Genomic DNA, 12,457 nt, shown 5'->3' on the forward strand with positions numbered 1-12,457 from the left:
AGTCCCATTGTGTAAAGTAGCACGGAGGAAATTTGCCACCGGGACGGGAGTTTGATGAGATGCTTCCCGCCGGTCCACGGAGATGGCAAATTTGTGTTGCCCTTTTCAGCTTTCTTTTCACGGCTGGATGGAACACGAACTAGTAAATAGATTGATGACGGCTCTGATAGCGTTCGCTGGAGTCTTCTTCCTCGGAATTGAGACTGTAAAAGAGTAAATGATGCCTCTTCCCCTATTCTCTACGCTGTACGGCTCCTCCTGTCATGGTTCCGCGGGATTAAGGATGGTTCCTGAGCCATTGATATTACCAGTCTCATCATTCAGTATCCCGTGTCTAGTCCGTGGAGATGGGAAAGAGGACGAGAAATGGCCGAGAGGATCCCATATCCCCTCGGGTCCGACATCCGTCCCTTTGGAAAAGCGCATCACCGCATAACAAGCGTTCGTTCTCTGGAAAGGGCCTTTGGGCTTTCTTGCTTCGAAGAGAGCCAATCAAGACCCCCATCATATCAAAGTTCTCGGCGGGCTCATGCGGGTCTGTCCGTTGTCTGGTCGCTCCTCGGCGGTCGGTGGTCGGCCGCAGAAGCACAAACCACTGCCTTGTCATATAATACGAGTACTACTATGTATGTACTATGCACATACGAGTAAGGGTCGTGATATGCAACGACAAAACACTGCCTTGCCTGAATCGAGGCGTCACGGGATCCGGCTTCCATGTATTCTATATCCCAGCCGCCTGTCCGTCTCTCTGTACATACATACATACACTCGATACGAAGTGGCGGCAGACGCTCTTCCACTTGCCGATCGCCGCCATCGCAATCGCCTTGGTTACGTCGGCTCTGCGGCGGAATCGGTTCGCGGTAACGCGAGAGAAGCTGGGCTAGGCTAGGGCAGGGCAGGGCAGCAGCCGGACACGCAACAATCGCCTCGCCAGGATCCCTGAGGTTTTGCTGCTGAGCTGGCTGGTCTCCATGATGAGAGAGAGAGAGAGAGAGAATCCCCCCGGCCTGGTCTTCTCTCTACTGTACCCCCTGACTCTTTGGCCCAAAGTCCTTTTCTTGGCGAGCGGCTTTTCCACGGAGCTACCAACTGAGCTAGGCTGATGAGGTAATTGGGAAAAAGGAGCTCTGTTTTGCTTTGTTGTTCATGGCTTGTGTGATTGGGCCGACGGCGTAATGCGGCAGACAGACCGCCGTCTCGGTGCGATGCTGCGCGTTCTGTAAATTACTCGCGGCTGCTAATGCTGATGCTGATGGCTGACCTCGCTTCAGTCTCAAGTACTCTAGAATAGTGCCTATCTGTGTCTTTGTCAGAATAGTTTGTCGTAGTTGTCATTTGCTGCAATGTTTGACGACTTCTCAATGGTGTTGGGCATCTTGTTGGTAGCAAGTCCAACAGTCTTCCGGCTCCAGCTTTTTCGTCCCATCTCCCGCCTTCAACGAAAAAGCTCGCTACACCACGGGTTCGGTACAAGCAGCATCCGTTACCGGTCTCGTTAATCGCCCTTTTGCGCTGCCGCAATTTCTCTTAAGCAGCCCCAAGAGAACAGTGATCGATCGTGGAGAATCGTTGAACCGGCCCCCCCTTGCCCCCTCAAGACAGGACAGGCAGGCAGCAGAGTAAAATGCCAGCACATCGCCTCTCTCTGTCTGTCTGTCTGGCGCAATGACCCCTTTGCGAGCCCAGAACCCCTTGCTCTCCCACCCAGGTATTTTGGCCCTTCTACCAGGTATGTATCGCCGGCTAGGGGAGGGATAAGGACCGGAACAGAGAAGAAAGGGCATGGGGGGGGTTGTGCGCTGTCCAGGCACCGGAGAACCACACAGTGCTTGGAGTTTTTGGCTCGCTGGCAGAACTTGACGATGGGGACAAGGGCCAGGGGAACGTGCGGACACTAGCCGGGGCTGAACCCATGCACCCCTGGATTTCTTTTGGCCCATGGGCTTTTTGGAGAAGCGGTTTTTTTTTTCTCCGTATCGCAGGTTCCGCGCATGGCTTTTTTTTTCTCTTTCAAGGACGATCGCTTTTTGTTGTAAAGTGACATGGGCGGCGGTGCCCGTTTGACAAAGTGCTGGGTTTCGCACGAGGAAGTTCGGGTCGATCCATCGTGATGATATCTGCGGTCTGTACGAGTACGAGTTGTAGTAGTATTGCGAGTATCAGCAAGAGGCACGCTTTTCAATTTCAGTTGCTGGGCGTCTTTGTATGCGCTTACAGTACAGTAGACATGCGTCTTCCAAACTCGCCGTCAATGCTACGAGAGCCCCCCCTTTCCAGACGCATGGAGATGCCGTAGCAACTTGCAAACAAAAGGATGGAGTTCAATCGCCGTCGCCGCAGCCCAATATGGAGAAACTGGAGCCTCTCCCAAACTCCAGACTTGTCGACTCGGCAAGCCCATTTCAGCTCGGGGTCTCGTGGGAACCTACTGCTTGCTCGAGTCGTGCTGCAGCATTGAAAATCGCCATCTACTAGGTAGATATGGGGCAGCACCACAAGACAGAGTAGCGGTCTTTCGTCAGCGAATTGGAATCATTCGAAATGTTGCCAGTCCTTCTCTCGTCCAGTCTGGAGAGAACAAAGATTGACGGAGAGCCAAGAAACTTGTGGCTGCCATTAATGCCATCAATGGTAATACAACCCCCACACGCCGCAAAACAAAAAAGAAAGTTGACCAAAAGAAATGCCTCGTTTTTTTCTTGGGGGTGGAACTTTCTGGGGTTCGGATATGTGAGGCCGTCGGTGAACGGTTCTGGGAAAGGGGGGGTCGTGATGTGTTCCTTTTTTCTCTGGTTTTGGTGGTTGGTGACCTAGAGGTGGTAGGTACATGCAGCATGCAGCAGCACAATGGGGGCGGTTCTTTTTGATCGTTTTTTTGTGAGGGAAGTTGGAGCTGAAGGAAGACACAGCCGTTGCCGTTGCCGGAGCTTGTATGTAGGGCGTTGTGTTTTCGTACGAGGACGTCACGGAACGCTGATGCCGAAGACGACGCACGGGGTGCCATGCGATCGTTTCTCATTCAACGTGGCTGAAGGCACTCCGTGATACTAGTAGTAGTAGTAGTATCGTGATGCCCGACGCTCTGCAGCACAGGCAATGTAAGGAGGCGACATTTCTCTCGCTGAGACACGGGGGACAAACAGAAAAAAAGGGCCCCCAAAGAGATGGACAAGGTCTTGGTATGTACAGCAAATGGCGTGCATTCGCCATCTCAGATGCCAAGCGCGGGCAACGTCCAGCTCCTGGCCTCAACGCCGACCCGACAGCGCTAGATAGAAGTAACAAACAAGGCTGAGATGTTTTTTTTTCCTTCCCTTCTCTCTTCTCGTCTACTGCAACAATAGCCCATTGGAGGTGTGTCCGTTCTAGAATGCCCGCAGAATGTCTTGGCGAGGGTTGCATCGAAGCTTCTTCGTCCGGCCCCCCTCCTTTTTCTTTGCATGTTTCTGGTTCGTCCTCGTATCAACTAGCAAGTGCGTGCATCCAGCCTATGGCGAGTCGATCCGAGCAGAATGCTTGCAGTAGACTAAAGGTGGTGGCTTGTTCGTTGTAGATGCGCGTTGCCTGCTGCCCTGCCCTGCCCTGCCTAGACACCACTTCACGATTGGACGACATCGAGAATGCCACACACGACATGCGGCAAAGCCGAACCGATACATAACCTCCCCCCGACTCGATGACGTAGTGCATGCCTTGTCCTCCATGTACTCCGATCAATCGAACGACATGTGCAAGCCTTGTCTTGTCTGTCAAAGTTCCCTCGTGTTTCCCGCGTCTCGTCTGGTAACCGATCACGATACATACCGATACCCTCATCACTGGGGGAGGGGGAAGAGGCCTGGGGGCGGTTCCTTCAACCGGTAACCGGCTGCCAACTTCCAATCCCTTCAACCCCCCCGCCAGCAAACCCCAGGCTCCCCTTTCACAAGGTCGGGTATCACCACTTCCATGACTCTTTCGTCGTCTTCGCCTCCGCGGCTTTTTGGACCCAGGAGAATGGGGTAAAGGGGGGGGTTTGGATTGGGGGACGGGGGGATATCTGGGTACGAGTTACGGAGTACTACTCCGTACATCGGTAACGGCGCTTCGCGGGACCGGCATTTTGCTGTTTTGGGAGGTTTGATATGCTTCGCCTTACCGCTTGGTCTTTGCTTTTGTTTGACTGCTTGGTTCGTTTTATTTGCTTTTTTTTATTGGGGGATTCTTCCTTGTTTTAGGCGAGGTTGAAGGGCTTATGACGATGTGCCGCCAAGCATTGTTGACGCACTTTTCTCCGGATGCCGCGGTAATTGCTTCGTTCGTACAGAGAGACAGGCAGCTGAAGGGTTGAGATATCCAGAAGCGAAGCGTTGTGTAATACGTACTTGGTATGTATGCGCACTAACACCGGTGGGATGCCTGAGACACCGCAAACAGCACCACCGGCGCCGGCATTGCCAATCACAGCCCGCGGAATGTCGAATCAGTCGACAACTTTTCACGCGTTATCACTGTACGAGTTTACGTGTATTGGCGCACCAGAAACGCTACGGCGGGAGGTACATACAATAGATACATTCTCAGCTAAGGTTCAGTGATCAAACTTTGCCGGAAGCTGGGACTAGGACTGAAAGAGTCAAGCACAGATGTAGCTACGCGTATGCTTATTGCAGCGGCGGTACTCCCGTCACTAACAGTGAGCCTAGGTACCTACCTTAATCAATTGTTTGTATGCATCACCATCAGCATCACCTGTGCTTTTGATGGAGACAGCGTCATCAGCGCTGCGGGCGATGGAATTGCCATGATGACTCCAGACATGTGTGTGTCCAATGATATCGCAGATGAGGCAGAAACAGCTGGAGCCAGAAAGACAACGAATTGGCAAAGATCCAAGGGGATCACAATGTAGGCAGTAATTAACATTCAATTACTGGAGAGCTAGCGTGCCATGGAAAACACTCGAAGTTTGAGAGCCGCGCCGAGAAGGATGGCTGGTCACGCATTGGAGTTAGACCAAGCCAAGAGCGCTGGAGCAGAGAATGAACAGGAAGAAAAAAGTCTCTCGCCTCAGCCGTAACAACCCTAGAAACAACTTTAACAGCTGTTGGACGGGCCACTTCCCATTAGCCTTCGCTCTACCTGCGAGGTACAAGCCGGCTCTTCTTGGGAGCCAGTGTTTGCGTACGGTGCTGCCCGTTCTATCTGGAGCCCCCTTGCTGGGGACTAGTAGTAGTGCTACTAAGCCGCTTGGCTGCTGTAGTGGTTTTGTTTCTTTTCTGTGGGTGTGGGAGGCGCTGATGAAGCCGCGGCGTGTTTCCCGATGGACAAGCCACAGGGAAATCAGAAACGAGGCAAGACATCATTGATCCTGTCGGTTGATGATGGAGTGTGTGCGCTGAAAGTGGGTGAAGGTGGAATTTCGAATTTGGCGTGGGCGCGAAAGGCGACGAAACGTGCTACTAGTAGTACGAGTAGTTCTAGGTAGTAGTAGCTGGATTTCTGGGCAGTAAATTGGGAGAGGCATATCCAATGACGGCTGCATCCGGGGCAAACATGCACGATGGGGACGGGGGTTGTCTGTGGGTTAGCAGGCATGTATGTGAAGTTTGATGGATGATGGGACGCGATGATGGGAGCAAAGGAAGATTCGACGAGCTTCATCTTGGTGATGGTGACGATTCCCGCTAGTGCTGGCATGAGATTGCAATGGGGGAGGGAAGCACTAAGAACGGCTGCTGCAGATTGCAGTCTGCCACTGGTGATTCGATTGATTTCATTCGTTGATTTCGGGCAAAATCTCACTGGGCGGCTCGATTTCTGCAGCTCAAATTGACGAAGCACTACGTAATTGAAGGTTCTGCGAGGAACGGGGTGTGAAGCGCCCTGACGGTTTGCGATAATTCACGTAGAGGGTGGATGGCTTATCTTTGTCTCCCTCAGCTACTACTACCTACTCTGTAATAACAGTAGCAACACATGAGGCTTTAAACATCACAAAGGCGGCGTTCTTACTGCTTCCTTGATCATTCTGCGCTTACACTTGCTCTGCATCACTCCCGCTAACACCTCGTTCTGTATCATCTAAAACATCGTCACCCATCCGCGAGGCACGGACATACCCTGTAATACCAGGGCAACACACACAGGCAATCGGCGCCCTTCTCCTGGACCTTGTCACGGCATCGCAACAAGCGATTCCGATGACATGGATTCCCTTCTTTTTCTGACGAAGGGCAGGGTAAGGTGACAGAAGTCAGCGGCAGGGTCTCTGCAGGAAGGGGGGACAAAAACGTGTGCAGAGAAAGCGCTCGCAGGCAAAAAGCCGACAAGACATGAACAAGGCCTTGTTGGCATGGATGCCACACGATCTGCCGAGGCAAGCAAAAACGAAGGGGAAAGACAAGCAGCACCGTTATCGGGGGCATGTCTTGCCTCTGCTCCCTTGCCTGGTCGGTTTCGTCATCGCGAGAGGCGAAGCATTCCCATTGACGGTGAAGTACGTACATGTGAGCTGTTCGGCTCCGGGTTATCGCTGAGACAAGCTGGGCAAGTGAGCGAGAGACAAGACAACACGAGACCTTGTTCAAAATAGCAACATGGAAAACTTGAGAGACAGCAAAACAAACAGAAAAACAAAGAAAAAAAAAAAACAGTCATGGATGGCATGTGGCAGTTTGCCCGTCCCCGATGCACGTCTTACCCCTCTGATAGTTGTATAGTAGCATCGGCTGAAGCAAAGTTCCCTCACCAAATCATCATCACAAGCATCCCAGGATTCGGGGGTCCTGGCGCGCACTGATGTTTTCCCGCTTCCGCTTCCTAGCTTGGGCGGCTAACGGTCTGGGTAAGATAAGTCCTTGCATGCACGGGAGTTTTGCATGGAAACATGCACATGTATGCAATTTATGAGAAGGGGAAATTTGGAAATGCACGGCCAGTCGGTTCCAATGGGAGGCGAATCACACATCACGAATTGGGCAAAACAGAGAACAGGCATCATGAGTAAGATCTGGGATCATGGTAGAGTAGCGGAAGCGCCGTCCGGACGGGACTTTGGCCGTGATTTGAGGGTTCAACGTTGTAGTAGTATCAATCCCGTCACTGATCCAATGCTACTGCACCATCCCGCGCTCAGACTAGAAGGCATTGAGGTACTAATAAGCTGGACCAACTCCCGGGCCGTAAGAATCCCATTCAATGCCACTGAGGGTTTGATGAGATGCCCAATTTTCATCACATTCACTCATCCAGTAGCGACCAATGCGAGCGCGCGGCTCTGATAAGGACCGCATTATTGGCTGGCGCTATTGCCTACACTCGACTGTGCTTTTGATTTCACATGAAGCGCGCCAGAACTTGTGTGTCGTGGTAGTTCCTGGAACGGGCTGTTTCTCACTGCCGGAGGTCATTGCCGCATTGATCGCCTTACACCGGCAGCAGCGACAAGAAGCGAACGAACAAACAAACGCCAGCTGGCAGAAGAAGCACGAGTAAGTATCGTACATCGTACCGGGACCGAACCAATAATGCAGGTGGTTGGGCGAAAACGGTTGGTAGGTAGAGGCAAAGAACCCTCGTTCGTACGGAATACTCCGTATCATGCCAAACTTGCCGTCGAAAAGGCGAGGCATCTCCGTTTTTACCGCCACGTCGTCTGCGAACCACATTGGAGTTGGCGGTGACGACAAGTTCTCTTTCTCTCTCTCTCTCTTTTCTTTTTCTTGCTAGCCGGCCCTTCGCAGCATGTGCTCCGTGCAGAGAGGAAACAGAAACCGCCTAGAACACTCGAGTTGCAGAGCAAGACCCCGTGCGGAATCCCAGCTCCGTCGATGGCGTCCCCACGGGGGTACGCAAGAATGCAGAGGGAGATTGCGGTAAATGCAGGTACCTGCCTTAGTCGCCCTCTGGGCCCCCACTGCGCGAAACTGAAGTACTGTAGTACCGCCGTGCGGCAAAGCGGGTACGAAAGGGACACGAGAAGGAACATTGAAGAGAGAGAGAACAAAGGTTGAGGCTAATAGCACGGGTGAATCAATCAATGAGAAGATGTCATCGTCGCGAAACTTTGCTAGCACTTGCTTGTCCTGACTAATCTTCTTCTTCTTCTTCTTCTTCTTATTCTCTTCTCTTCAATGCCTTCTCCTCGTGCGAGTGCCCTGTAGTAGGTACTCTGTACACAGACACAGTCGAGGCTCCGTCCTCCCCTGCTAGCCCAGCCGGCGGGACTTGGCGGAGACGGCGTTCCCTTGCGGAAATGCCTTGAGACGGTGACTTTGGACGAACAAGCTGAGGCTAGCGAGACACCGGACCGAACGACTTGCTGTTGTTGATGTTGACATTGTTTGCAAAGTACAAATGGAGGGGTAGGGAGTACTTAGGGTCTGTTGTTGTCTGTTTGCCTTTGGCACCCCTTGGCGATATAATTACTACCAAAACCCCCAACCCAGCTTAACAGTTCCAGTTGCGGTCTAGGTACTACCTTACCTGGCAGTGCAAACAAAGCACTGCAGACGGCAGCATAAAGAATGCTCGTGTACTTGGCACACGCTAGGCGGTGTCTTGAACATGTAGTGTAAAAAGCGCTGCCAGGAAGATGCCTGCTCGTTGCGTGTTGGCAGGTTCCGTTCCGTTTTAGCACAGGGGGGGCCGCTAGATAACGCAAATCCACGATGAGTGCCGACGTGCGACGGCTAGTACGAGTCCAGTCCTCAATTATCAACAATGGACTGAAGAGAAAAAAAGAGAGACAAGACTGCTGCTGCTGCTGCTGCTGCTGCTGCTGTTCATGAGCGTATTTGCAAGTATGATGCCCGTGCCACATGTCAAACCCCCCGGCTGCTTCTTCATCAATTGGCCCGAACCGATGGCCGTCATACTTGGTCAATAGCTCCTCCTGCAATAGGTAGGTAGCTTCTCAGCTTGTTCCCAGATGGAGCTCGGTCAGCAGCTTCATCAAGCAACTGGATGATTAGCAGCCGTAATTTCAGGTGAGGTGGCCAAAAGCCGTAACAAAGCCTTGCCGCTCCCACAAAACCTAATGCTCAACTTTACTTGCAATATCCGCCTCTAGCACCGCCGGCTACGACCCATTACGGGCCACCCACCGCCACCAAAAGACCTCATACAATGGAAACGGTCCTGAACTCAATTCGTTAGCCCGGACGAAATGCCCCAGAACCGTTGCTCATCATCTTGTCGTTTCCACACACCCAAACACCTTCCCTGTGGTTGTGATTATCTAAGGCGCTTCTCCTCGGCGCCGGTGCTTCTTGGCTGAAACCTCTGGCTTTTCTCGTTATTCTGTAGCCTAGAATCTTGTCGACCTGAACCCGACCTGCCTGACCTATTCGCTGCTCCCCTTTGGCTGAGGCATTTTCCCCTGCCACTTTCTCGCTTCGTCCTTTGCCATGATGACAACAACGCTGGCCTGCTCCCTTTACCACCGTACCTAGGCCTCGTCGAGCTCTAGCGGGCTCGCGGCGGTCAGCGAGCGCCCCCCCCCCCAAAGGAACCCAAGCACGGACGGGGGCCCTTTTCGCGAACTGCACCTGGTTGATGATCTGTGGGCATCTTTGTCGCTGGAGCCAAGCCCCTTGGTTGCTTGGGGGGGCCCAGGCCTTTGTTGACGTTGCTGCTCTGCGGCTTGTTCTCTCGCCTTGTCGATTTTCGGCTGTGATATACGATAACGGCACGGTAGACAGAAGGGTTTTGACATCCCATTATCCAGTTTTTCTTCCTTCTCATTGGTAGAGGTCCGCTTGTTCTCGTCACAGCGGCATCGCGCTGTTTGTGTGCACCGGCCGTCCATTGAGATGCCGCCCCTGATGGAATTACCTCGGTGCAGGAGCAGCAGGACTCTGCCGCAATCGCAGAGCAACATGCAATCAATGTACGTACATGAGTCGACGTCAATGGGACATGCGCGGGATGGGCAGGATTCAATGCCGAGTGCGGTGAGATCCAAACGGACACGCATTCAAGCTTCGCAGGCGCAGCGCAGGCGGGCGGGCCAATCCAGCCCAAGCTGCCACCGACATTTTGCATTTTGCATGTACTTCAACTCGTACGGTTAGTGCTGTAGGTACATCATCAGCGTTGCCTTTCGTGCCGAGCGCCGTACGAGTACGTACGAGCACAAACACAGCACTCGTGAGCCCGCTTCTCCATTCCGGTAGCGAAGAGGTGCCAGAGAGAGAAGGCCCGCCGCCTTCGTATGGGAAGCATCCGAGCTGGAGATGTAAGGTACATACATACCTACCTACATACAGTAAGGTACATGTAATCGCTGAGAGAGCGAGAGAGCGCCAGGGGCAGTGGGCCAAGGTTCGAAGAGAGAGAGAGAGAGCTGGTCGTTCGCTCGCTTGCTTGCTTTGCTCGGCGTCTCTCGCTGGCGTGCTTTTGCCAAGCCCTTCCAGGCGTCGCCTCGCGCACAGCAGAATCTCGCTCTCCGGAGTGTAATTGCGTAAAGTTACTTTCGTTTCTTCTTTGCTTTCAGCGTTCCATCTCAGCACCTGGCAGAACCCTTCCATCACTGCTGCAGACGGGCAAGGTATGTACCTTCTCTGTGTGCTTGCGCAGACAGGGTACCGCACAGGTTATTACAGGGGGCCCAAGCAAAGGCGGGCAAAAAAAAGCTGGCAGCAGGGAACAGCACCCTGACGAAGAGACGAAGGCCGCAGGGATGGCGGCGGTACGTACCGCGCTAGCGGCCACACCGTGCGCGCCTCGCGGCTGCTCGTACGGCCGACGGCTGCGCGCCTTGTACTCCAGGGTACTGGGGGCGTCTCCACGGTCCGGGCCAGGGTGCAGGCACAGGCACCACTTTCGCCCTAGCACGGCCATGGCGCGCCCCAGTTCGTCGTGCCTGGGCCACCTGTACTGCAGTTGTACCTACGGTACGCAGGGCCTTGAGCAGCGCAGCGCAGCGCAGAACTGACTGCCCTCGCCAAGCACAGCAGCCAGAGCCGGTGACTGCCAGTAGGTGAGTGAGTCGTGCGTGCGTGCTTCCTTCCTCCCCGTCCTCGTCCATTGAAATACCTGCTCTCGCCCCGACCTCGACTACGCTTTCTCTTTCCCTTTCTTCTCTTCACCCACGAGGCGTTGAGTTAAAGTGTTCCCCCAAGCCTCTCTTCGTGCGGTGTAAATCCCCAAACACTTTTTCTTCTCTCTTCCTTATAATCCTCGTCTCCCTACTATTTCCCCATAATAATAATTCCTCGCCCTTTCAGTTCACCTACAGCTCAACTGAAGGAATCACGCGGCATCTCTACCTACAACCCTTTCCGCTTCCTACTTTCAATTCATCCCTCATAATCAGCAACGCCCACCGCCTTTCCATCACAAAGGAGCACCCGTCTCAGACTACTTCGCCATGGCGGACGATAAAGCCGTCGGCGCACCCGCGCTCGACACAAATATCGAATCGGGCAACTTCGACGAGAAGCGCGCTCAGGCTCCCGCGGGTGTCCCTCCCAAGAAGGCCCCTGCTGAGGAGGAGGATGAGGACGAGGACATTGATGCCCTGATCGAGGATCTCGAGTCCGAGGATGGCCACGCCTTTGATGAGGACGAGGAGGAGACCAACCCCGCCACTGGACGTGTCGTCCCCGAGGACATGCTCCAGACGGACAGCCGTCTCGGTCTGACCGAGGCTGAGGTCCTCGCCCGCCGTCGCAAGTACGGTCTCAACCAGATGAAGGAGGAGAAGGAGAACCTGGTTCTCAAGTTCCTGGGCTTCTTCATTGGTCCCATTCAGTTCGTCATGGAGGTGAGTTTGATCCATTTGCTTGTTTATTGACATTTTCCATCCGACCATTCTTTCTCTCCCTTCACCATCTCATTCGCCATGCGATCGATTGCCATCCGTTGGCCCATGATTTCATCTTCATGGCCAGCGAATGCAGCGAAAAACGCCCTGCGACTTATCATGAGCACCGCAACACAATCAATCTCCTGCACTGCACCCGCGTTCCCCCGACGCGACCAGCACTTTTGCTCTCTCTTGCTCGTCCCTCCAACTTGCCTTGTTTTTTCGCTTTTCCGCGCTTGGCTTGGCTGGATTGGCGGCTCCACACGAGCTTCGCCCCGGCTGCGCGCTGATTGGCTCGATTGGGCTGGCTGGGCTGATCGGCACCTTGGTTCCCTTGGGTCGAGAAATTGGGCCGGTCCACTCAATAAGATGTCACAAGCGCTCCACTCCGCCAGCCAGCGGCCGTCGATCGCCGAATATGCCCTGAAATCGCTGTTTATCTTTGTGCTGGATCGCAATGCTGACATTCTCTCGCTTTCTAGGCTGCTGCCGTTCTGGCTGCCGGTCTCCAGGACTGGGTCGATTTCGGTGTCATCTGCGGTCTTCTTATGCTCAACGCCTGTGTTGGTTTCATCCAGGAGTTCCAGGCTGGTTCCATCGTCGAGGAGCTGAAGAAGACGCTCGCTCTCAAGGCTGTTGTCCTCCGTGACGGTACCCTCA

The 12,457-nt window shown here is 53.6% G+C and overlaps 1 protein-coding gene across 1 annotated transcript; it reads left to right on the forward strand.

Annotated features, from left to right (window-relative positions):
• Positions 1–11,348: 11,348 nt before the first annotated feature.
• BBK36DRAFT_1180553 (calcium ATPase) lies at positions 11,349–12,456 on the forward strand (the record flags this gene model as incomplete). The annotated part of the gene is made up of 2 exons (XM_024896217.1): positions 11,349–11,755; positions 12,280–12,456. Coding segments are annotated over exons 1-2 (573 nt in total), but the record flags the coding sequence as incomplete, so codon positions are not given.
• Between the last annotated feature and the right edge of the window lies 1 nt (position 12,457).

Source organism: Trichoderma citrinoviride, assembly GCF_003025115.1.
Source record: "Trichoderma citrinoviride strain TUCIM 6016 unplaced genomic scaffold BBK36scaffold_12, whole genome shotgun sequence".
Taxonomy (NCBI): domain Eukaryota; kingdom Fungi; phylum Ascomycota; class Sordariomycetes; order Hypocreales; family Hypocreaceae; genus Trichoderma; species Trichoderma citrinoviride.